We start from the raw sequence: 24,307 nt of genomic DNA on the forward strand, positions 1-24,307 counted from the left end.
CCTGAAGGGCTCTCCTCCTGACGCCCACCCCATCTCGTCTGAAGGCAACACCTCTCTGTGTCCTGCCACGGGGGAGGTCCCCCCCTGGCTTTTTGACCATAGCTTCGTATGTGGCCAAATAGCTCATGTATTATCTCTAGTCTCCTTCCATCAGGGGGCAGAAAGCATAAACCTGCATATTTGTTTCAGACAGCCCTCATAGCCTCATACACACAGTTACAAAATAGATGTCTACAGGAATTCGATTCAATACAAACATTTTGAGTCAGAGGTCTTTGAAGAGAGTAACATTTTAGGGATTGCTGTTCAGTTGCTCAGTCGTGTCCGATTCTTTGCAATCCCATGGACTGCAGCACGCCAGCCTTCCCTGTCCTTCACCATCTCCCAGAGCTTACTCAAACTCATGTCCATCGAGTCGGTGGTGCCATCCAACCATCTCATCCTCTGTCATCCCCTTCTCCTCCCGCCTTCAATCTTTCCCAGCATCAGGGTCTTTTCAAATGAGTCAGTTCTTCGCATCAGGTGGCCAAAGTATTGGAGCTTCAGCTTCAGCATCAGTCCTTCCAATGAACATTCAGAACTGATTTCCTTTGGGATGGACTGGTTTGGTCGCCTTGCAGTCCAAGGGACTCTCAAGAGTCTTCTCCAGTCACCATCTTGGGATCAGTTTTTGGCCCCTTGCCTTTTTCACAGGTTCGGACATCTCCCACACTCGGGGCCACCCTATTCCACTCCTGTTCGAAAGTATCCGTTTTTTGGTGCTCAGCCTTCTTTATGGTCCAACTCTCACATCCGTACCTGACTACTGGAAAAACCATAGCTTTGATTATAAGGACTTTCGTAGGCAAAGTGATGTCTCTGCTTTTTAGTATGCTGTTTAGGCTTGTCACAGAACTATCACCTTTTCACTTGACTGTTGCCTCTGCTGGAGTGGGGGGAGGGGTCCGTCACAAAGCGCGTAAGCTCTCTGCATCTCAGTCACCCTCTTCCTCATGGTGACATCATCATGTTTATTTCCCAGAGCTTAATTAATATTTGCAAGGTACTTTGATATCCTTAGATGAAAGGAGATACAGCAAGGAAAACATTGTCAGCATTTGCAAATCTATCATTATGGCTATTGCTGTTGTTCGTAGAGATGATCAGTACACCGATAGTAACACAGATCTTTCCATCTGATCCTGGCACCTCTGACCTGGGGCTATCGGGCTGGGACATGGCATCCATCTTCCTGGTTTCCTGTCATTTATCACAGACCTGCCTAGAGGCCGTCCTGGAGGGAGGGGTGTGTCTCTCCAGCACAGCACCGGGAGATAAGGATGGACAAAATCTTTCTTTGAACATTTTCCTCCTCAGCTAGAAATCTTCCGTGGTTTCCACAGGGAGTCCCAGAGAAGCCCAGAGTGGGCAGACCCTGGACCTGGGGTCAGTGAGGTTGGCACTCAATCCTGCAGCGCTGCCCCTCACCATGGGGTCGTCTTGTTACACAGCACAGCCCTGCTCAGCTCAGAAGACTGGGGTAACAGCCGCCACCCTGTGAGGCAGGGTGGATCCGGCAGTGGTAAGTGCAAAGCGTGAAAATGAAAGTCGCTCAGTTGTGTCCGACTCTGCGACCCCATGGACTATCCAGTCCACGGAATTCTCCAGGCCAGAATACTGGAGTGGGTAGCCTTTCCCTTCTCCAGGGGATCTTCCCAACCCAGGGATCGAGCCCAGGTTTCCCGCATTGCATACTCTGTATTACAACGTCGTGTGGAAACACACAGGCACAGACAGGAGCTCACCGATTAGGCATATGAATGCCACGTCCCCAGCTCGGTCACCTGTGGGTGAGGTGCTGAGGGGAGTGGCCCTCGCCTCTGTGCCTCAGTTGTGCCACCTGTAAAATCGGCATGTCAATGCTGCCTGCCTCGTACAATGAGCTGATGCCTGAGAAATGCTGCCCACGGTGCCTGAAACACCTTACCTGTTCACAAATCATTTCTCTTATTACCATTGTCCTCACCATATAGGGGCTTCCCTGGTGGCTCAGCTGGTAAAGAATCCGCCTGCAGTGTGGGAGAGCTGGGTTTGATCCCTGGGTTGGGACGATCCCCTGGAGAAGGGAAAGGCTATCCACTCCAGTATTCTGGCCTGGAGAATCCCATGGACTGTACAGTCCAGGGGGTCGCAAGTCGGACACGACGGAGGGGCTTTTTCACTTGCACTGTACAGGGCCCCCGTGAGGTCTGTCTGTCCCGCTCCCCTGCACCTCTGGAGGTGGCGATGGTTGTCCAGGTGACGAGGAGATGAGATGAACCATGGTCTGGAAACACGTGGCCCCACCTCCACAGCCCCTCACACTTCCCTCCGGGCCGTTGGTGGGCCCGTTCCAGGGACAAGGTCACTTCACTGAGCACCCTGTCTCCCGAGAGAGGGCAGAGGAAGAAAGGAGTAGAGTTTACCCATAAAATCCAGGAGCCAGAGCTGTAAGGAAGCACGCGGTATGCAGGTACTAAGCAGTCTACGGTGGGGAACCCTCCAGCTCGCTCTTCCAGGGATAACCCCCCCCATGTCTTATATCCGTGTCTCCCTCTCTGTGATGCTATTCAAGAGGGGGGCAAAGCCTCGGGCAGGCGCACTCGCTGATGGAGATATTTTTCCAATAGGTTCTCTGCTTCCATGGGTAAAATTCTGTCTGAGGTATGGAGGAGTTGAATGGAATTATCCTTCATAGTTGGTTTTTTTTTTTTGAAACCAAAGGACAGTTTCATCCACTGGCAGCTCTCTCTTGCCTGCTACTTGCTTGTGAGCTGAGAACAGGTAGGCCTGGCACCCCAGCCAGAGCCCCAGATGCCAGGCTGAGACTGGAGCGGCCAGGATAGCAGACCCCAGTCCACAGTCCCCGTGACTCAGCTGAGGAGACTAAGGCCTAAGGCATGGAGTGACGGGTTTCAGGTCCCATGGTGAGTTGGGACCACACTTCCCCGTGTTTAAACCCTGGGCGCCAGGCTCTGAAGGGCGTTGTCTACCCTGCCAAGTGGAATAGACCTACCAGACCCAGAAGTGCCCTCTCTGCTGGCGAGCCCCTGCGGACAAACTCCAACAAGATTCCAGCCAACTTACAGAAGCCCTTGAGGATCCTGCGTTTGCTGGTAAAGCGAATGCCAACTTCCAATTTCCTATCATTCAGAGAGCACACATCTGAGAAGAAATATGCATTTCAGAGAGAAAGCTAATTCAAGGCTTCTAAAAAGTGTTTTGCTTAAAAGAGTAATTATACAGCTCTGGAGCCTTTGAACTCGTGCGGGTCTTTCATCAGTTTATGTGCAATAACACAGGAGCTGAGCACACCCTCTGGGTAGATATTATCACCTCCTTCCACAGCTGGGCAAAGGGGTCCAGGAAGAGGAAGCGCCTTGACAGATGTGATGGGGTGGGGGTGGGCCGAGGAGCTGAGCTGGGCCAGGGCAGCGCCGGCTCTGCCAAGAGCACCTCCTGGACAGGCTGTCTTCCCGGCCACGTCCACCTCTGCACCCTGGTTCCCGGACACCTGTGCGGGAGGGGCATCCTTGCTGAGAGGAAGGGCCTTGGGAGGATTCAGATTCAGGGCCAGTGCAGCTCAGCACTTCCTGGCTGCAGCCTTCGGTGCAAGACCTACCTGGCTAAGCTTTATTTCCCATCTGCAAAATGGGGCCAAGAGTCACTGCTTCCGGTGACTGCTGGGGGAACTGCTGAAATGACACACCAGGTCAGTGTCTGCACTGAGTGAGGATCAATGCTGGGGTCAGTAAGTGATGTTTGGGACCATCACCATCAGCACCACCATCACCATCGTTACCAAACCATCATCACCACCATCACCACCACCATCATCACCAAACCATCATCACCACCATCACCACCACCATCATCACCACCACCACCAGCACCAGCACCACCATCACCAAACCATCATCACCACCATCACCACCACCATCTTCACCAAACCATCATCACCACCATCATCACCACCATCGCCATCATCATCATCACCACCACCATCATCACCATCACCACCACCACCACCATCACCACCAACAACAACACCATCACCATCACCATCATCACCGTCATCACCACCATCACCGTCACCACCGTCACCATCACCGTCATCACCACCATCACTAAACCATCATCACCACCATCACCATCACCACCATGACCATCATCACTGTCATCACCACCATCACCACCAGCATCACAGTAATTCACTGCCCTCTTTTATCTCTTGCTGGGAACCCATCTCCTTCCCCATCACACTGTAGAACTCTACTTTGGAGTTTCCTGAGAGTCTCACACTAGTGACTGTGCTTCATCTCCATCCCAGGGGTACTGCCAGAGGAGTACTCACCTACTTGATTAATTACTCTAAGATGAGGTGCTAATGGATAACAAGGGCATGTGCGTGCATGCTAAGTCACTCAGTCCTGTCCGATTCTTCACAACCCCATGGCCAGCACGCCAGGTTCCTCTGTCGCTGGGATTCTCCAGGCAAGAACACTGGCAGTGTGTCCCTAAAGCCAGGGAGCCTCTGCAGTCCCAGTAGAGGCCTTCCAGGGACAAGGAGGAGGAGTGGGCCATACAGAGTTTGGGGTCGTGTTATCCAGAGGGCAGCCCAGGGGGAACACTCACAGCCATCTCATCTGGAATTCAGGGCCCAGCTGGCTCAGTCACCAGAGAGGCAGTATATTTGTGGGGTTTTTTTTTAGGAATGAGACCAAGATGGTGGGAAGGTCCAAATGACCCTGACCTCTGACCCTGTTAGAACTATTTCCAGGTCAGATTTCATCTGGATGGGCCAGGTGGAGGCCTTATGGGCAGACAGACACCAGTTCTGGAGACAGAGGAAAACTCGGTTGGAAGCTGGAGCCCTACATCTCTTTTCTCTAACCTCATCGCTAACTCGTTTTCTCCACAGCGTCACTGGCACCTTCAATCATCACCGTGCTCACTTTTAGGTGAGAGGCTGGACTGGCCAGTGACCCAAGGCTGCCTTCGTGGGCCCTCATCCTCCAGGGAGACGGTGCAGCCGGCGAGGACGGCTCCTTCTCTGTCTCACCCCCACTTGCTTCAAGTCCGGAGGTCCAGGAAGAGGACTCCAGGCGGTGGGCCATGTGCAGTGCCGTTTGGACTGGAGATCTTGTTAGCTGTGAACTTGACTGTTGCCAGTGAAGTGCTCCAGGGAAGCCCTTTCCTACTGGCCTCCGGTCTCAGGGAGGAGCTGCACAGGGTCTGGCTTGGGGACAGCCAGTGAGGAGGGGCGCCAGTGAGGGGGAGGCCTGAGCGCCCTGTGAGCTGCAGGCCTGGACGCCCCGCCTGTCCCCTCCACGACCGCCCCGCCACAGTCCTGGGCTCTTGACTTCATTAAGGAGACCGAGGTCCTTGAAGACTCAGCCTCCCCGGGTGCTGCAGCTCTGACCCCCGTCCCGGGGCAGCCTGCACCAAGAGGACAAATCCCTCCCGCTGCGGAGGGACCGATCAGCCTGCGGTGAAATTCTGCCACCTGCCAGCCCCAGACCTGACGGCTTCTGAGCTGGCTCCCTGAGATCCGCCCTGGGCACCTTACAGTCTGACCGTCTCCTCACCCACCAGGAGGAGGGCTGCACAGTGTGGACAGAAGGATGCTTGGACGGCAGGGTGGCTGAACCCCAGCAGGGTGAGGGCTGGCATCCCAGCTGGAGCAGGCGGCTCATCCCGCTGTGTCCACGTGGCCCCTGCTGCTGGGACACAAACCCGAACAGGCCTGCTCTCGCCAGGCTTGGAGTCCAGTGGGGGAGGGGGTGGCGCACGTTTTACATGATGAACGTGGGGCGTTTTAGTCGTATCCCGCCTTCCTTGCCGTGTGGTCCCTTTACCTGGAGGACCTGCGTCCTTACCTGTGATGCAGCAGGATGCTGGCGCATAACTCATCAGACACCGTGAGGACCCAACAACGCCGCACGTGAGCACAGGGCCTGGCGGGTCCCTGGTGGACATCACTACTCGGGAGACACGGCTGTTACTAGCAAACCTGTGTCATCCTTTGCTGGGCAGTGAAAGTGAAAGTTAGTCACACAGTCATGTCTGACTCTTTGCGATCCCATGGACTGTGACCTGCCCAGCTCCTCTGTTCATGGAATTCTCCAGGCAAGGGAGCACTAGAGTGGGTTGCCATTTCCTTAAATGCCATCTAGGAACATCCTTCCACTTCCAGACCATTCGCTTAAATTGTCCTTGTTCTTAAAGTTGAAAAGAAGTATCTTTCCCAGGAAGTTGCTCACCCAGGTCCCAGGATCCTCCCTGTTTTATGAAATCCCAGAGCACCTACCTCTTGTTTTCAGCCTTGGCATGACCGCCTGCAAACTGCCTTGTATGGACGTCTGCTCACTTATCTATATTCTAGTTCAGCGCTGCCCAGTAGGAAGAAAAAGAGGTGCCATCAACAACCACAGGCAGCCCGCCTATTTCCTAGGAGCCCAGTGCTCCCTTTAATGAACATTGTTCAGATTTAAGCCCTCAAAATTTTTTTTAAATTTTATATTGGAGTATTGTTGTTAAAGTAAAAAAGGAAGAGGGCCAATTAATTTTAATACTGTATATTTTTAACCTAACGATCCAAAATATTGCATTTCTACATATACTCAACATAAAAATTCCTCAGTGATACACTTTACATTCTTTTCCTTTCACTAAGTCTTCAGAGGCCACGAAGTACGTCTAGACATGGAACAGCCACTTTCTGAGTGCCCAGCAGCCTGTGAGGCTGGAGGCAACACAACAGACCAGGCGACACTCAGCGGCAGTGTCCTCGGGCCGACTCTCGGCATAACCTCCCGTGACAGGACCTGGAAGCATTTGCTTCAATGTGATGGATTACTGCTTACTTTGTCACACGTTCTCATGACCCATGGCAATCAGGGCTGCATTTGTACCACTTCAAGTATTATATTTTCCGGCACTGATTTTTCAAGGATACTATTTAAAAATCAAGGACCCGTCAAATCTCTGTGCTTCTCTTGTCTGCCGTGGAGAGTCTTGTATTTGGGTTTCAAGCCGCTAAATTGCTTCCTTCGTCACTGGCCTCTCCCCATGCCTCCTGCCAGGGTGTCTCGAGCCCTTATGATACCAGACTGCTGACCACAAATGTCAACCAGAGCTAAGCGTGGGTGAGGCCCAGTGGGGCGTGGTCCTGGGTCCACGAGAAACAGTTTTCTCCCCAGGGACCTGCAAGAACACAGCGGGGACCCATCAACTTCATGGACACGTGCGACCTCTTAAGCAGCAAAGATTCAAACGGTTTTACTTAAAACTTCAGAATGTTCTTACAGAGTTTAAGAGGCAAAGAAGACGCACTGAGAGTGGAATGTAAAAACTCATCTGCAGAAGAGGCTGCACGTTAGCCTCAGCGTGTTTCAGCTCCGTGTTAGTTTATTTTAAGTCTTAAAAAAAAAAGACACCGCAAACTGGATTTTCAAGTCTCCTGAGGGGGTTTCACAGGCAAAAAGTCCTGAATTGCCTCCATAGAGTAGATGTCTGGTTGATTTATAAATTGTTGGTTACAGAGGCATTAAAACACATTTATAAATTAGTGTCAAAAATCAGTATCGCCTCAAGGAAGACTCTGATATTAAGTAATCCACAGTGATGAAGCCTCTCACGTTTCCCATTGATAACGTTTGCACCTCTTGGCCATCAATATCGTCAGTGTGCTCCTTCCAGGAGCATCATTTAGGCTTAAGCTCTTTTTAAAAATTCTCTGTAAATTTTGCCTGGAGTTTAGTTGATTTGCAGTGTAGTGTAAGTCTCAGGTGTACGGCAAAGTGAATCAGTGATACAGATTCGTACACCTATTCTTCTTCAGACTCTTTTCCCATACAGGTTATTACAGAGCATAGACTTGAGCTGTTTGATAATGTCTTTTCAAATCCACAGGTCCTTCTTAAACGACACCGGATCTTGCTGAGCTCGATTGCTGTGTCTGAAGGTGTAAGGCATTCTCTAATGAAAGAGTTATGATTTCAAAAATCCCCCCAGTTATAAGTAGAGCCTTCCGCCTCTGCCTGGCCTCGGAAGGTGAGCCGGCTGCCTGCCTTGGTCAACAACAGCTCGCAGGGGGAGCGAGATGGAGGTGTTGAAGACAGCGTGGCAGCATAGCTGGTCGCTGGGAGCCTGGAAGAGAGAAGCGGTGTCTGGGGCCACGGCAGGCAGACGTGGGGGCCAGGCCCCCAGCCACCCCAGTTCAGAGCACCCCTCCATGTCACCAGTTCCCCCGGGGGCAGGCTAGCCGGGCCCCCACCCCAGGACCCACGGCTTCTCCAGGGCCGGTGTGCCTGGGGCCCCGGAGGCCGCATCTCCCCTCTGTCGCTGGTGTTTAAACTGGCTCTCCTTTCAGGCGTCCCCAGGACTGTGGGCCCCCAGATGGATTTTCTTTGTCACATTTCAGGGGAAAAGGAAAGGGAATAGAAAGCCAGCAGTGAAAAGCCATCCGAGTTGGCCCCGCAGCAGTTAGCTCACATCTGTCCTGCACTGTCCCCATTGCTGGACACCCTGATCGCCCGTTTCCTGAAGCCTGACCAGCCTCTCACTGGAGGCCCCCCGGGGCTCCTCCAACACCCGTCCACCATTCCTCTCGGCTGGCTCCTGGGCTGTCTTTCAAGTCCCTAAACCTACACAATCGTCTCTCTGAACATCCATCCCCTCAAGAGACCACTCCAGACCCCACTGTCTGTTTTGCGGGTCGGTGCTGGCTTCAGGCAGGAAGGTAGGCTTATGATGTCCGCAGCTTTAACAGCGGCAGATGAGCTACAATCACAGGGGAAAAGGCCCAGGCTTCCGAGGGTCTCCCTGTGAGATTCTGGCTTCTCTGATCAGTAACTCAGGTGTTGATAAATTCACCCAGAGTCCTGACACTCAACCAGGCCCTGGCTTGGAACCTCAGAACACACACAGTTCATTCACTGAGGTTTGTACCCTCAAATCATTTGTCATTGATCTAGGGTTAGAACTAAATACATTAAAACGTAAGTGGTATTTTTTAGGCCCTGGCTGGATTCTGAAGCTCAGTGGGCTTCGGCCTCAGGAGGAACCACCTGAGTGGTAGGGCAGGTGGTCCCCGAAGGAGCTGCCGGCCAGCGGCCAGCGGCCAGTGGGAACCCAAGGGGCCATGCCCTCCGTGGGCAACCCACAGACAATCTCATGCTGCAGCCTGATTAACTCTCCAAATGCTTCAAGGGAAAAAGCAGCTCGTGGAAGAATTCAGGTGGGGTATTCCTACTGCTCTTGTAAGAGGAGAAACCAGAAGGTTCCAGTTAGATTCCGGCCATTTTCCGCATCTCCGCCTCTCCCCCTCCAAGCACTGCCCCCCACCCACAAGCACCCAGACCCTGGAGCCTGCCCTGACCCCACCCCGAGAGCCCTTGATGGTCAGACCGTCCCCAGGGGAACCTTGTGTGTGGTTCGTCCGAGAAGCGTGGTCCCAGCCAGACACTCACAGCTGAAAATGACGCAGCGGCCCTCTGCTGGGCAGCTGCTCTTCCAGGGCTCCTCTGGCCCTGTGGACACGGCTGCACGTCCGAGCCAGGTCGGGCCAGGTTGGGAGGGGCGTGAGTGGGGGCCTCCGGAACCCCTCAGCACCTGCTCCGTGGCCTCTGTGGCCACAAGCAGAGCTCTTCTCCAGGGAATGACAGACACGGAGGGAACGCTGTTTCCCTGCGTCTGACACCTCCGTTTCCAGTGTCCGCAGCGTGGAGGTCACCGGCTGGAGTCTGGGCTGGGGCAGGCCCAGGGGAGCACGAGGGTCTGTGGGGCTGCCTCAGGTCCTCCCAGGTGCCCTCAGGGGTCAGCACGGTCCACTGGACGCCGAGCACTTCGTCTCTCCCCTGCGGGTCGTATGTCTTAATGTTTACGGTGAGTGTGAGCCTGAGTGCGTGTGTGTGCACACGTGTCCACTCCTGAGAGGGCCAGGCCTGCCTTTCTTATTGGTGCCACACCTACAGCATCAACTCCCAGAGGAGGGGGCCGAGGGGCCAGGACTCAGGGAGGCGACCCCCTCTGGGAAGTGGTGGCCTTGGGGTGGGGCCCTGCCCTGTCCGTCCCAGGCCCCACATGAAGCACGCATGTTCCAGAGAGAACGGCTTCTCTGGGGGAGGGGGGGTTAGGGGGTGATGCCCAAGACGGGCATGCCCTGGGCTCTGGCCTGGGCACACAGTGGGCACTTGCAGGAATCAGTGTCCAGGCAGAGGTGGCCAGCACGGCTCCCACCTTCCCAGAGCTGACGGTGTGGAAGGGGGGGGCCAGATATCAATGAGCTGGTGTGAGGAGAGGGGCTGGGGGTGAACGTGCCAGGCAGAGGGACCCCCTGACCTCCGGATGGGGGATCAGCAGCAAGGGCAGCTGGGGGCGGTGGGGTGCAGTTTCCATCTGAAGCTGGAGGACCGCCAAAGCCCCTGATGCCAAGTGGGCTCTGGGGACCCCTAACCCTGCACACCTGGTGGGTGCTGACCATGTGAAACGGCACGAGGCGAGGACACACCCAAGAGCTCTGTGCAGGAGACCCTCCCACGGGGCTCAGAGGGGTACCAGCCGGCGAAGCTCGCACCCCCGAATCCTGGTCCAAGGAAACCACAGGCCTTGTGTGGAGAGGCTCTGACCGCCCTTTCTGATGAAGGAGAAGGATGTGAGGGGCGGCGACACGAGACGGCAAGTCCTCCCTGGGTTTGTGTGACCTCCGCGGGCTCGCCTCTTCCGTCCTGCCTGCCGGGGGATGACTGGGGGCTGGACCCCGACACTCGGGGCTCAGGGGTCCCACCAGCTCTAGCTCAGCCGCCGGGCTCCCCACCCTGCCCCCAGATGCAGCTGTGGGACCCGGCCCTGGATGAAATCATGACCCTATCTAGCGGTTTTAAATTTTTTTCTAATTTTGGAAGAAAAAGTAGATTGATTTATCAATGCTTAAAAAAAATGTTTTTAGCTTGTTTATGACCAAAGAAGTTAAATAAAGGTCAGGTCTTGCCCCTGGCGCTGGGTTTCGCTGCTACCGCACCCAGCAGGCAAGTCCATCGCTGAAGGCCCAGTGAGCCGGAGGCCCCGGCTTCTCCCCCTCGGTCCCCTCCTGGCGGGCGAGGCGGCTAGGGAGGGGCTGTGCGCGTCTGAGCATGCGCAGTGCCTCCGTTCAAGATGCTGGGCGGCCGGCGGATCGGATTGGGAGGTGGTGCGTAGTTTGGGTCTCCAAGCTCAGCGCTGCTGCGGGCCTGCTGGTCCCGCCTCAGCCACACACACTGAAACACACGTGACAGCACGGAACGGACTTCTCACTGAACCTTCATATTAGCATTGCTGGACTGCCACCCTCCCAGGAAAACCAACGACCAACCTCTAGGCTCTAAGTCCAGACATTCTCAGACATTTTCTTTCTTTTTTAAAATATATTTTATTGAAGTATAATTGATTTATAATGTTGTATTAATTTCTTCTGTGCAGTAAAGTGACTGTTACACATATATATGCATTCTTTTTCAGGTTCTTCTCTATCGAGGCTTATCACAGGATATTGAATACAGGTCCCTGTTCTGCACAGTAGGACTGTGTTGCTTATCTATTCCATATAGAATAGTTTGCATCTGCTAAATCGAAACACCCACCCCCACCCCGCCATGCCCTTGGCAGCCACACATCTCTTCTCTGTGTCAGGTGTTCAGTAGGAGATATTTTAGGCTCTGTCTTCCATAGTCTTGGTCATAGCTACTCAACCCAGCCATGATAGTAGCAAAATAATATCTGAGTGTGGCTTCATGCCAGTAAAACTTTATTTGCAAAGGCAGGTCAGGGGCTGAGTGTGGCCCTCTGCTCTGGTTTGCAGATTCTGTGTTTCTTCCTGAGTCAGGTCACCTTGGGGTGACATCTGAGATCACCCAGTCCCACCTTCCCTGTCACAGAGAGACAGTTGTGTTCCCAAGGGGCGTGATGAGCCAGGTCTGGGTCTGAGATGCCTGTCCAGGGTGTACAGAGCTATGTCCCCTTTATTCCTCTGGTTATTATTATTCAGCTGCTAAGTCGTGTCCGACTCTGTGTGACCCCATGGACCATAGCCAGCCAGACTCCCCTGTCTTCCACTATCCCCCACCATCTCAGAGCACTGCTCCTCTTTAATTCAGTTCAGTTCAGTCACTCAGTCGTGTCTGACTCTTTGCAACCCCATGAGCTGCAGCACGCCAGGCCTCCCTGTCCATCACCAACTCCCGGAGCTTACTCAAACTCACATCCATTGAGTCGGTGATGCCATCCAACCATCTCATCCTCTGTCATCCCCTTCTCCTTCTGCCTTCAATCTTTCCCAGCATCAGGTCTTTTCCAATGAATCAGTTCTTCTTGGACCATAAAGAAAACTGAGCACTGAAGAACTGATGCTTTTGAACTGTGGTGTTGGAGAAGACTCTCGAGAGTCCCTTGGACAGCAAGGAGATCCAACCAGTCCATCCTAAAGGAGATCAGTCCTGGGTGTTCATTGGAAGGACTGATGCTGACACTCCAATACTTTGGCCACCTGATGGGAAGAACTGCTCCTCTTGCCATGGCTTAAATCCATTCGGTGGGAAAGCTGGTTGTGTCTTCAGTCAGGGGAACTGAGGGTCTGGGATGTGGGACAGTCCCCTGCCTGCGGGTGAAGCTACACTCAGCTCTGACGGTTCAGCTCGTGCTGTGGGCTGAGTCGTGCCCCCAGGCCACCAGGTTCATAGGTAGAAGTCACAAGTTTTCAGAATGTGACTATTGGGAGGTGGAGCCTTTAAGGAGATGATAAGGGTAAATGAGGTCATGTGGACCCTCGTCCAATGTGACCGGTGTCCTTGTAAGAGGAGATCAAGACACACACATGCACAGAGGGACCACGTGAGGGCGTCCACCCGGCAAGGAGAGCGGCCTTGGGAAGAACCTCCTGTGCACACCTGGATCTCTAGGCTGGGAGAGAACAAACCTCTGTTTAAACACCCGTCGGTGGTCCCTGGCTGTGACAGCCCCTGGACACTGAGACAGTCTTCCTGCAGTGGGTTTGCAGGATTGATGTCCTTGCTAAGAAGCGAGGCCAAGATTTCCATGTACCTGGATGGGCTCTTCTTTGAACCTCTGTCTCCTCTCCCTGGCTCCCCTCCCCAGGGGTCCCTCTGGGGACCCCTCTGGGAAGGGGGAAGGCTGACACGGGTTCAGGGCGCAGCAGGAAACCCCTCCACATCTGGACCCCACCAGCTGCCCGTGCACTTCTGCGGAGCCCCACAAGGGTGGCGCAGAGGCTGCATTTGGAGCTTTGGGTGGGTCACCAGGAGACGGACTGAGGCCAGTCTCTCAGGACAGCAGATGAGTCCGCGCCATCGTCATACTGTGGAGTCGGGAGGACTTGTCTGCTGTGCTCCCGACACTTAAACCCTCCCAAGGAAAGAGCCCCCAGATGGCAGGGACCCACGAGGACCCAAGGGCAGCAATTGTCTTTTATTGAACATGAGCAGGAGTGGCTTCAGTCCTGGAGGAGAGCCCCTAAATTAAAGTCAGTGGTCAGAGCGTCCTTGAAGACTTTAATCTTTCTAATTTTGTCCTCCATCGTATAAGATCACTTTCATTCTGAGATGAATCGGCCGTGACACCCAAGTTGGCAGCGATTTCTCTTCCTCTCCAGCCTGGAGACACAGCCCCCCCGACGGACAACGTCGCCTTAAGACGCCAGCCCGAAATTCTGTTCTCGTGGTTTTTCAAAATAAAAACATGTGATCTGTCCTTTTCTCTAAAACAATTTTTTTTCCCCACGAGCCTAAGAAATATTAGGCAGACTCGATGGGGCCTGCCCCTGCCCAGAGTGGGAAACTAAAGGCTAGAAGAGTGCTTCTCTGCAGGAAGAAACCCACCAGAGGGAAGGAGAGACCCAGCGGGCTGGCAGGTGCGGCAAGCTCCGAGGTGTGGGGCTGGCGGGCGCGTCCCTCTGCGGGGCCGCGCAGACCTGCAAATGAATGAAAATATTTCCCAAACACGCCAAGATGTTCTGCGTGCGCGTGTCAGGGAGACAATGGGCGCAGACGTGACGGAGCCTCTCGGCTGTGGCCCCGCGCCAGCCTCATGCCAGCTGTGTGGTGCGCCAGAGTCACGGCAGCTGTATTTAAACGAGAAATTAAACATCCTTCTGTTTAATGCGCATCGCCTTTTTCGCTCTCAAAGAGGAAACATTAGCAATTAGGGGGTGTGTATTTCCCGGCCGGCGTGGATCTGCCGGTTTTTGTTCGGGGTGTCTGCCATGTCTAATTCGGGCACAGGAGGTGGCCGGGGGTGGCCCGGGCCCCTGGCAGGGAGAGAGGAGGTGGCCGGGGGTGGCCCGGGTCCCTGGCAGGGAGAGAGCTGTGACTCCCTCGCCCCTCGTGAGCAGAACGGGGTCTCCGACGTGCTTGGCTCCCTCCTCGGACGTGGCCGTCCATTATCCTTGACTGCATTCGGGTTCAGTTTGGAATGGAGGTCGCAGGAAGGGCAGGGAGGGAAGACAAGGGAAGCAGAGAGAGAAGAAAAGGGGGGAAGGACAGAGAGAGGGAGCCCAGGGAGTGTCTGCTTGTCTCACTCGGGAACGGGGAGCCTGACTCCCGACAGCCTCAAAGGCCCCTGTGAACCGCGTCCTGGACGGCACTGTGACTGCTCAGAGCGAGCTCCCGGCGGCAGGAGGGGTGAGGAAATGGTCCTCCCCGTCCCTGGGCCAGCCCAGAGCCCCACCAGGAGAGGAGAGGAAGGAGGGGAGCGCGGGGCCAAGCCGAGCGCCTCTCTGAGAGGCCCCCGTGGGGGCAGACTCGCCGAAGGAGAACCTCCCTTCCTCCGGCACTGCACCTGGCTCCCAGCGACGCTGACCCTCGAGCTGGAGGGGGCCGCGGGGGCCCCCCGACTGTGACACCGCCTCCGAGACCCTCTCCCACGGCTTTTGCACCAGGGCTTTCCCACCTCTGCCCCAGGGCTTACTTGGCCGGCGGTGCATTCACCTGCATTCATCTGCGGGTCCCTGTGAGAACGACAGCTCTGGTCTCCACTTGGCAGGGGAAGAACCCCAAGTCAGGAAGACAGCAGAAGAGATCCAGGCCTGCGGACAGAAGGAGAGTCTCGCAGGACAGTTACTTATACAGTAAGTGCCAGGGGCAAACGGGGGATGGGAGCCACCCCGATGAGGGCAGCAGGTGGGAGGGATGCCCGAGGCAGTGGTGTCACCAGGGCCCAGAGTCAAGGTCCCCCGAGGGCTACGGGGAGCCGTGGAGGAGCCCCAGAAGTGAAGGGGTGCTGGTGGGCCCTCCCCCCACCTCCTGCCGTCCCATTCCCCCCATGCCTCCCAATGGCCGAACCCCCCAGAGGCCAGAGGGCAAAGGGGTCTGGAAACGCAGGTCCTGGAGGTGTGGGCCTCACCAGGCCAGGGGGCCATGAGACCTGAGAGTCACCGAGGGCACCGAGGGCTGCCCCGGCCCAGAGCTGGCACAACTTGGGAAGCTAACGCCCCTCAAGCGTTCCGATGCTGTTTCTCTGCCTGCGGCGCGTCCTCAGTCAAGGCTTGTGTGCTGTGTGTGATCAGTCGCTCAGTTGTGTCCAACTCTTTGCAACCCCGCGGACTGTAGCCCGCCAGGATCCTGTCCCCGGGATTTCCCCGGCTAGAATACTGGAGTGGGTTGTCATCTCCTCCTTCAGGGGATCTTCCTGAGCCAGGGATTGAATCCCCATCTCCTGCATCTCCTACATTGGCAGGCGGATTCTTTACCACTGAGCCACCCGGGAAGCCCCCTCAATCATGGCAGGGAACCCAAAAAGAAATTTCAAAGCAAGGAAGGTAAATGTCACAGAATCTTCAGAGTTGTTTTCTGTCACCTACCTTGCCTATTACCTCCCTCCCCTTTTATTATAAAAGATATTTATTTAACCCTCCAAGATTTATGGCATTTTATGAGCTTTTTGTGAGTGAGGTGCCCCTGGCATCAGTCTCTAAGCCCCATCAGTAGAAGGGGCTCCACCGTGGACATCACGACAGGAAGGACTGGGGTCCCCACGCCCCTGAGGAGGCGGTGCTGAAACCGTCCTGCGGCCCCGTCCGGCTCCCTCTGCTCAGCCCCCAAATGCATCTCTTGTTCCCAAGTGCACCCGGGAGAGACCACAGATGACGCTGTGGCCAGCTGCTCAGGCCGACTTTGAATGAAGGGCTTGAAAGCTGAGGCAGGATCACTGCATGTTTCCAGTGTCAGTGGAGAGAGGTGCTGAGGACAAGGCGCCCGTGGGTGGGGAGCTTGGAGGGGCAGGAGGCTCCCAAGGCCAGGCCCCTCCTGCTGGGGCCGGCCACGCTCACGGCTCGTTTCTTGCTCCTGTCATGAGTCCAGGGCCGGACACGGAGGTGGCAGGGCTGTCCCTCTCAGGAACGTGACGTCTGCAGCGAGGACCATGTCCAGAGCTTCCTCCCAGGTGACCAACCTGTGGTCCAGGGAGTCCCTAGCAGGAGACCTTTCCCCGGGTAAAGAATGGGTTTTTCTATAAAGTCTTCCTACAGGGGTAAGACCACCTTGGAAGGAGCATGTTAAATCCTCACGAAGTGAGTTTATCAGACCTCAAGGAAACAGGATGCAGAGAAGAGCAGTTTTGACCTTGACCAGGGGGCAGGACAAGATTCTGGGAGCCTGGGGGCCATGCTGCAGTGGGGAGCCAGGGGGGACTGGGCCCCCTCAAGGTCGGGATGGTGGAGAAGCCAGAACAGAAGGAACGACGGATGCAAGGAGCACCTCTGTCGTCCCCTTCTCCTCCTGCCTTCAGTCTTTCCCAGCATCAGAGTCTTGTGCAATGAGTTGGCTCTTCGCATCAGGCGGCCAAAGTATTGGAGCTTCAGCTTCTGCATCAGTCCTCCCAATGAATATTCAGGACTGATTTCCTTTAGGATGGACAGGTTGGATCTCCTTGCAGTCCAAGGGACTCTCAAGAGTCTTCTCCAACACCACAGTTCGAAAGCATTGATTCTTGGGTGCTCAGCCTTCTGTGTGGTCCAACTCTCACATCCATACATGACCACTGGAAAAACCATCGCTTTGAGTAGACGGACCTCTGTCAGCAAAGTGATGTCTCTCCTTTTCGATATGCTGTCTAGGCTTGTCACTTTGGTGTGTTAGCGTTCACCTCAGAGGATAATTTAATCATTGGGAAACGCCCACCCCCAGCTAGCCACCAGCATCAGTGCTCAGGAAGCTGACACAGACTAGAGATCATCACATTTTAGATTAAATCTAAATCCTGCTTTGAGAGCCAGCAGGTGAGAAGACAGAAAAAACACTTGCTTTTATCCAAGCAGACGCGGATCCTTCTTGCACGCACCCTGGTGCCAGCACTCCGTCAGCTTCTGTCGGTGGGACCTCTAAAGGGAGAGAGGGGCGGCTCTCAGAGACGGGCTTACAAGGCCAGTGCCCCTTCCCCTTTTTCCCCACGTTCCCACGTCCGGTTATCTGTGGGTCACTGTGCCCTCTGCCTCAGCAAGGGCAAGCCTGAGCATCAGTGAATCACTGGGTTCCCCACCCGCGTCCGATTTGGAGAGAAAATCACTCATCACAATTATGTGTGAACTTTCTTGAGGTGAAGAGAGCCACACGTTTTTCTGTCTCCCTGTCCGCTTTACAAGTCCAGCTATCCAGCAGAAACATCTGCGAGCCTGTCCTAATTGAGCCATTTTCTGAATGTTGGCCCCTAGTAGGCTGGGCAAGAGCATGGCAAAATGGAATCTGAAATGTGCCATTAGCAGAAACTACAGGCTCCTAGAGGCAGTGCTGGAGGCAGGCTGAGTGCAATTGAAGACACATAATTACTGCAAGCCTTCATTATGTTTGGCCTTTAAACCGTTGGGTGGGGAGCTGAGATCCAGAGGACTTGAGATACAATGGAAGTCTAATGTAGAAATAGCCATCATTAAAATCTATAGAGACTGTGGAACATTTTTATAAAACCATCACTGTGGCGGTGACCTTCAAATCCAAAACTCCCTTTAAAAATGCACATACTGGACACAAGACAACAAAAGATGACGCTTCTCTTCTCCCGTTTCACTTGTCTTGTACATGTCACCACCAATAAAGACTTCTCGAGTGGCTACAACTTCCAGTAGAGGAGGATGAAGTCACTGGGTTACACAGAAATGGTTTTCCCTGGGGAGTCAGGGAGGTGTTTAAAAAATAATAAGTTTGCCTAGAGTCAAGTTCTACTTAGTTTTAATGGTGTTTGAGGGCAATTCAGTAACTTTGGGGCCCTCTGGAGCGGGGAAGTTATTCCCTTTTCAGTAAGAGGACTGAGGGCACTTAGGGTTCAAGGCCATGCGCTCAGGACAGACAGACAGCGTCATCACTCAGGACAGACAGCGTCATCATTAGACAGGAGGCCCCTACTCCTGATGGGCCCATGCACTCAGGACAGACAGTGTCATCACTAGACATGAGACTCCTATTCCTGATGGGCCCTCTGTCCCCACAGCCCCACTGCACACCAAAAAACAGATAGCAGTTTAAGAAACAGTTTTCGAAGTTGATTATTACTTTTTTTCCCCCACTATGGGGACTCCTGCTATAAAAATCAGGCATCACTTAACACAGAGGACGTTAAAGCATCTGCCTATTGCCAATGGCTTCAATTTCACTTTAACTGATTCCAGGCTGTATTTTGACTACAAAACTCAGACACAATAACAGATGACTATTTACGGGTGGAATTAAAAGTTGACAAATGTGTGATATTAATGTTATTGAAGCTATTTCAGGACACAGAAAACTCATTTTATGAAGGCATAACTTTTCATATAAAACTCAATACAAATATAAAAAGTATAGACTCATGCCACTTAAAAACACAAGGGCAAAAGTTATAAATAAAACATTAGCATTGTATTAGGAGAATAACACACCATGACCAGGCAGAACACAGGAACAGATCGATATAAAGAAGGTGATCAAAACAGGCCATTACTCGACAAATTATCCTATCGACGGAGACTTAAGAGGTATTTGGAAAATACAGCAGTAATTCCAAGTACTGCCTTTTGGACTCCTTTGTTGACTATGAGGGATACTCCATTTCTTCTAAGGGATTCTTGCCCACAGTAGTAGATATAATGGTCATCTGAGTTAAATTCACCCATTCCAGTCCATTTTAGTTCGCCGATTCCTAAAATGTCGATGTTCACTCTTGCCATCTCCTGTTTGACCACTTCCAATTTGCCTTGATTCATGGACCTAACATTCCAGGTTCCTGTGCAGTATTGCTCTTTACAGCATCGGAACTTGCTTCCATCACCAGTCACATCCACAAAGCTGAGCGCCGAAGAATTGATGCTTTTGAACTGTGGTGTTGGAGAAGACTCCTGAGAGTCCCTTGGACTGCAAGGAGATCCAACCTGTCCATCCTAAAGGAGATCAGTCCTGGGTGTTCATTGGAAGCACTGATGCTGAAGCTGAAGCTCCAATACTTTGGCCATCTGATGGAAAGAACTGACTCATTTGAAAACACCCTGATGCTGGGAAAGATTGAAGGCAGGAGGAGAAGGGGATGACAGAGGATGAGATGGTTGGATGGCATCACTGACTCAATGGACATGAGTTTGAGTAAGTTCTGGGAGTTGGTGATGGACAGGGAGGTCTGGTGTGCTGCAGTCCATGAGGTTGCAAAGAGTTGGACACGACTGAGTGACTGAATCGAACTGAGCAGTAATTCCTACTAAAACTTTCCATAAAATAGAGAGGAGGAAAATTCGAATATAGATTATTTAATAAAACCCAACAGCAAATATTTTACTAAATGAGAAAATATTAAAATCATTTAAATTAAAGTCAGAAACTTGGAAGGGTTGTCTGTAACAACATCCCACTTTAACACTGTCTCAGAGATTTCAGTGAACTCAGTAAGGCAAGAAAGTAAATTACCTTGTATAAACAGAGAGAAAGTAGAAGTGAGACCACATCTGGGTGCTAAGGATTGAGCAACCCAATCTATTGCTAAGGGCTGGGAACCCAAACTATTAAAACCAAAATGTGGTCATCTGATGTGAAGACCTGGTTCTTTGGAAAAGACCCTGATGCTGGGAAAGACTGAGCGCAGGAGGAGAAAGGGTGACAGAGGATGAGATGGTTGGATGGCATTAAGGATTCAATGCACATGAGTTTGAGCAAACTTCGGGAAACAGTGGAGGGCAGGGAAGCCTGGCGTGCTGCAGTCCAATGGGTTGCAGAGTCGGACATGACTGAGCGACCGAACAACAACAAGTAAAGGTATTTAAAATTCTAGTGTCTTGGGGTACATACGTGAATATACAAAATTAGTAGCTTTTCTTCACTCTAACAGTAAGAACCTAAAAGTGAAAATGAGAACCAAAGGGAAAAAACTACATTCACAATAGTAACAAGCACTTAAAAGTAGTTAGGAATAAATTTAATAAGAAAGCCCTAATATCCATAAGGAAATCTTACACAGGGACTTAGAAAATCTGGACCAATAAAACAGTAATTGTGTTCTGAGATGAGAAGATTTATTATCATAAAGATGGTAATTCTCCCAAAATTAAGGTAATGCGAATTTAAAGTAATTCCACATAAAAAGCGAAGCTTTTAGTTGGCAAAAATGATATTACATCTATATGAAAGAACAACAACCCGGAAGAAGTCAAGGAAATTACGGAGAGTAAGAATACGGAGAGAGCGTGACCAGGTATCATAACATAACACACAGCCGCTGAAATGAGATCACCGTGGGGTTGGTACAGAAGGAAACCAGAGAGCACCGCACTGAGCAGAGTCCTGAAACTTGTCAGTGTGTGCAAAACTTCCTATGGGACAAAGGGGACAGCTCGGACTGGCACAGACATAATGGACCATTCGATAAATGATGCTGACACAACTCCTGATCCACAGAAGAATCAGAGGCCACTCAGTATTACTCATTGGAAGGCCTGATGCTGAAGGCAAAGCTCCAGCACTTCGGTCACCTGATGGGAAGAGCTGACTCACTGGAAAAGGCTCTGATGCTGGGAAAGATTGAGGGCAGGAGGAGAAGGGGGTGACAGAGGATGAGATGGCTGGATGGCATCACCGACTCGATGGACATGAGTTTGAACAAATTCTGGGAGATGATGGAGGGCAGGGAAGCCTGATGTGCTGCAGTTCATGGGATTGCAAAGAGTCAGACATGACTGAGCAACTGAACAATAGCAACAAGAATGTCTGTGGGCTTCCCAGGTGGCTCAGTGGTAAAGAATCCACCTACCAATGCAGGATATGCAGGTTAGATCCTTGGGCCCAGAAGATCCCCTGAAGGAGGACACGGCAACCCACTCCAGTATCCTTGCCTGGAGAATCCCATGGACAGAGGAGCCTGGTGGGCTACAATCCTTGAGGTCACAAAGAGTCAGACACGACTGAAGCAACTGAGCATGCACGCATGCAAACTTATCTCATACAAAAAATAAGTTCTAGAAAAATAAAGGAATCAAATGTAAGAAATAAAACTCCAGTAAGAAAATTTAGGCCACAATGTGTAGGCTCTAATGTTGGGGTGCGTGTGTGTGTGTCCGTTGTGCACACTCAGTCACTCAGTCGTGTCCGACTCTTTGTGACTCCACGGACTGTAGCCCGACAGGTTCCTCTGTCACGGGACTGCCCTGGTAAGAATGCTGGAGTGGGTTACCCTTTCCTTCTCCAGGGGACCTTCCTGCCCCACGGATCAAACCCACATCTCCTTTATTGGCAGGTGGGTTCTTTACCACTGAACCACCAGGAAAACCTAATAGATTACATATATAATATTAAAAGCTCAAAACTTGCTATAAACAATCGATATACAAATAACACGTACATATAAAAATATATATTTGTGCTTCATACAAATAACAGATTTGAAAAAATACATTTATACCTCAGATGACAATCAGTTAATATCTATAACACAAAATTAGCTGTGATGAAGACAGTTAAAAATATATTTTCAAAGTTAAATAAAAAAACAAAGACCAACCAATAGAAAAATGTTTAAAGATATGAATAGGCAATACACAGAACAGCAGATTCAAGTGGCAAAAATATGAAAATATACCCAAATTTATTAATGGTGAGAAAAGATTAATTAAAATGATAGTAAGTATTCTTTACATCCAGTAGACTGGCAAAAATTCAGAATTAGTAGTGATATGAAGAAGAGTCTTCACACATTGTCAGAGGAATTATAAAGTGTTACAGCTTTGTGAAGGGAGAACAGGCAACATGACAGCATCTATTAAAGCTAAAAATACATTTGCTCTTTGACCTGGAAACTCTTCCCGGAAAACTTCTCATCGAATAAAATCTTTGGCATCTAGGGACATATATCCTAAAATGTTTATTTCAGCAATGTTCATAGTAGAGAAAAGTAGAAATGCCCATTAACAGAGGCATTGTTAAGTTAGCTATAGCGCCCACCCCATGGAATATAGGGCCGTCATTAAATACAATGAACTAAAGCTTAATAAGGTCACTTGGTGAGATTTCCATGAGGAATTTCTGAGTGATGCAGATAAGTCTGAATAACAATCTGATCTTTAAAAACAAGCAGTGATCACCTGCTATTTGTGATAATTCAGAGTACAGATTATAGAATGTAAGGACACCTACATGGCTGTTTACACAATTACCTTGGTATAACCAAGTGTCAAGACTGAAAGAGGGGTAAGGGGTCAAACATAAAAAGAAGGAGGAAAAGAGAAGCTGCAGTAAGTGAATGTATGTATTATAATCACATTTTAACATTTACAAAAATTATATATATTGTATATATATGAATGTATGCATAATAAAAACAGAAATTAAAATGAAAAGTTAGCCAAAAAATGACAAGATCTAAACTGATATTCCATCTCCAGTTAGGCATCTAATATTTGAAACAAATATGTCAAAAATGGGGTCCTTTATTTTCCATGCACACTTCTCAAAGCAATCACCGTCTCAGTAAAGGACACCGCCATCCACCCAGTGGCGCGCACAGTAAGTCGCTTCAGCTGTGTCTGACTCTTTGCGACCCTATGGACTATAGCCCACCAGGCTCCTCTGTCCACGGGATTGTCCAGGCAAGAATACTGGAGTGGGTTGCTATGCCCTCCTCCAGGGGATCTTCCCACCCCAGGGATCGAGCCCATGTCTGCATTGGCAGACTGGTTCTTTACCACTAGTGCCACCTGGGAAGCCCATCCATCCAGTGACTGACACCAAACCCTACATATCTTCTCAACTCCATCCTTCCCCTCATCCTCTACACCCGCCTAACTGTGAACTGTCCTGCAAAACTTATCCTTTATTTTTTCAGTTCTCTCCTTTTTCATTATTACCACCTCCCTAGTCTATCTGTGCTATTATAGTAGCCTCCTAAACAGTCTAAATGGTTCCTGTGTGTGTGTGCTAAGTCATTTCAATTGTTTCCAACTCTTTGCAACTCCGTGGGTTGTAGCCTCTGAGCCTCCTCTGTCCATGGGATCTCCAGGCAAGAATACTGGAGTGTGTTGCCATACCCTATACCAAGGGATCATCCCATTCCAGGGATTGAAACAGGCTCCTGCTTCCCCTGCTTTGGCAGGCCAGTTCTTTACCACTAGCACCACCTGGGAAGCCCAAATGGTTCCTAGCTTCTACCTTTTCCCCTTTATAAGCAGATCTAAACACAGGATACAAAGGAGCTTTCAAACTGTAAATAAGATCATGTTTTTCATTTGCTTTTTCTTTGAATATGTTCACACAGTCCTTTCTTGGTAGATAGTTTTATTAAAGTATGACATGCATCAGGAAAGAACAGACATTTTAATTATACAGCTCAGCATATTTCTACCAGGTTCTCAGATCTGTGTGGCTGCCACCCAGATGCAGATATGGTATCTCCCAACACCCACTTTCAAGATTCCTTCCACTGTCCTCCAGACTCCATTATTTCTATTGAAAAGTCATCAGTATCCTTCACATTGCTTGTCCAAAGGATATGCTTATTTTCTCTGCTTTCTACTAGGATTTATTTTTGTCTCCAATGCTTAGTGGTGTAACTGTGATATACTTAGTGTTTTTGTGATTATTTTTATCCTGCTGATACTTTTTCGGGTTCCATGAATGTGTGACTTGTCATCTTTCATCAATTTTGTAAAATTCTTGATCAGCATCTCTTCATTCTTCTGCCCCCATTCCTTCTTTTCCTATCCTCTGTACCTCCGGTTACACACCCATGATACCTTCCTGTCCAGCCTTTGTGGCAGCCATGGCGCGTGCTGCTCAGACCACCCTTCAAACAAGGACTT

At 51.2% G+C, this 24,307-nt stretch overlaps 1 protein-coding gene across 13 annotated transcripts in view; it reads right to left on the reverse strand.

The window, feature by feature from the left end:
• Positions 1-6,580: 6,580 nt before the first annotated feature.
• Positions 6,581-24,307, reverse strand: part of LOC145524035 (uncharacterized) — a 343,643-nt gene continuing 325,916 nt past the window's right edge. For 3 of the 13 annotated variants that reach the window (XR_014067070.1, XR_014067050.1, XM_081535392.1), the window contains 3 exons: positions 17,310-17,386; positions 14,997-15,094; positions 6,581-8,169 (listed from right to left, as the gene is read on the reverse strand). Coding sequence is in view for 1 of the 13 variants with exons in the window: in XM_081535392.1 (XP_081391518.1) it covers positions 8,019-8,169; positions 14,997-15,094; positions 17,310-17,386 (326 nt within the window). In the remaining 12 variants the exon portion in view is untranslated. The other 10 variants (XR_014067075.1, XR_014067082.1, XR_014067059.1 and 7 more) reach the window with 5 other exon arrangements.

Source organism: Giraffa tippelskirchi, chromosome 10 (genome assembly GCF_054371585.1).
Source record: "Giraffa tippelskirchi isolate mGirTip1 chromosome 10, T2T-mGirTip1v1.2.pri, whole genome shotgun sequence".
Taxonomy (NCBI): Eukaryota; Metazoa; Chordata; class Mammalia; order Artiodactyla; family Giraffidae; genus Giraffa; species Giraffa tippelskirchi.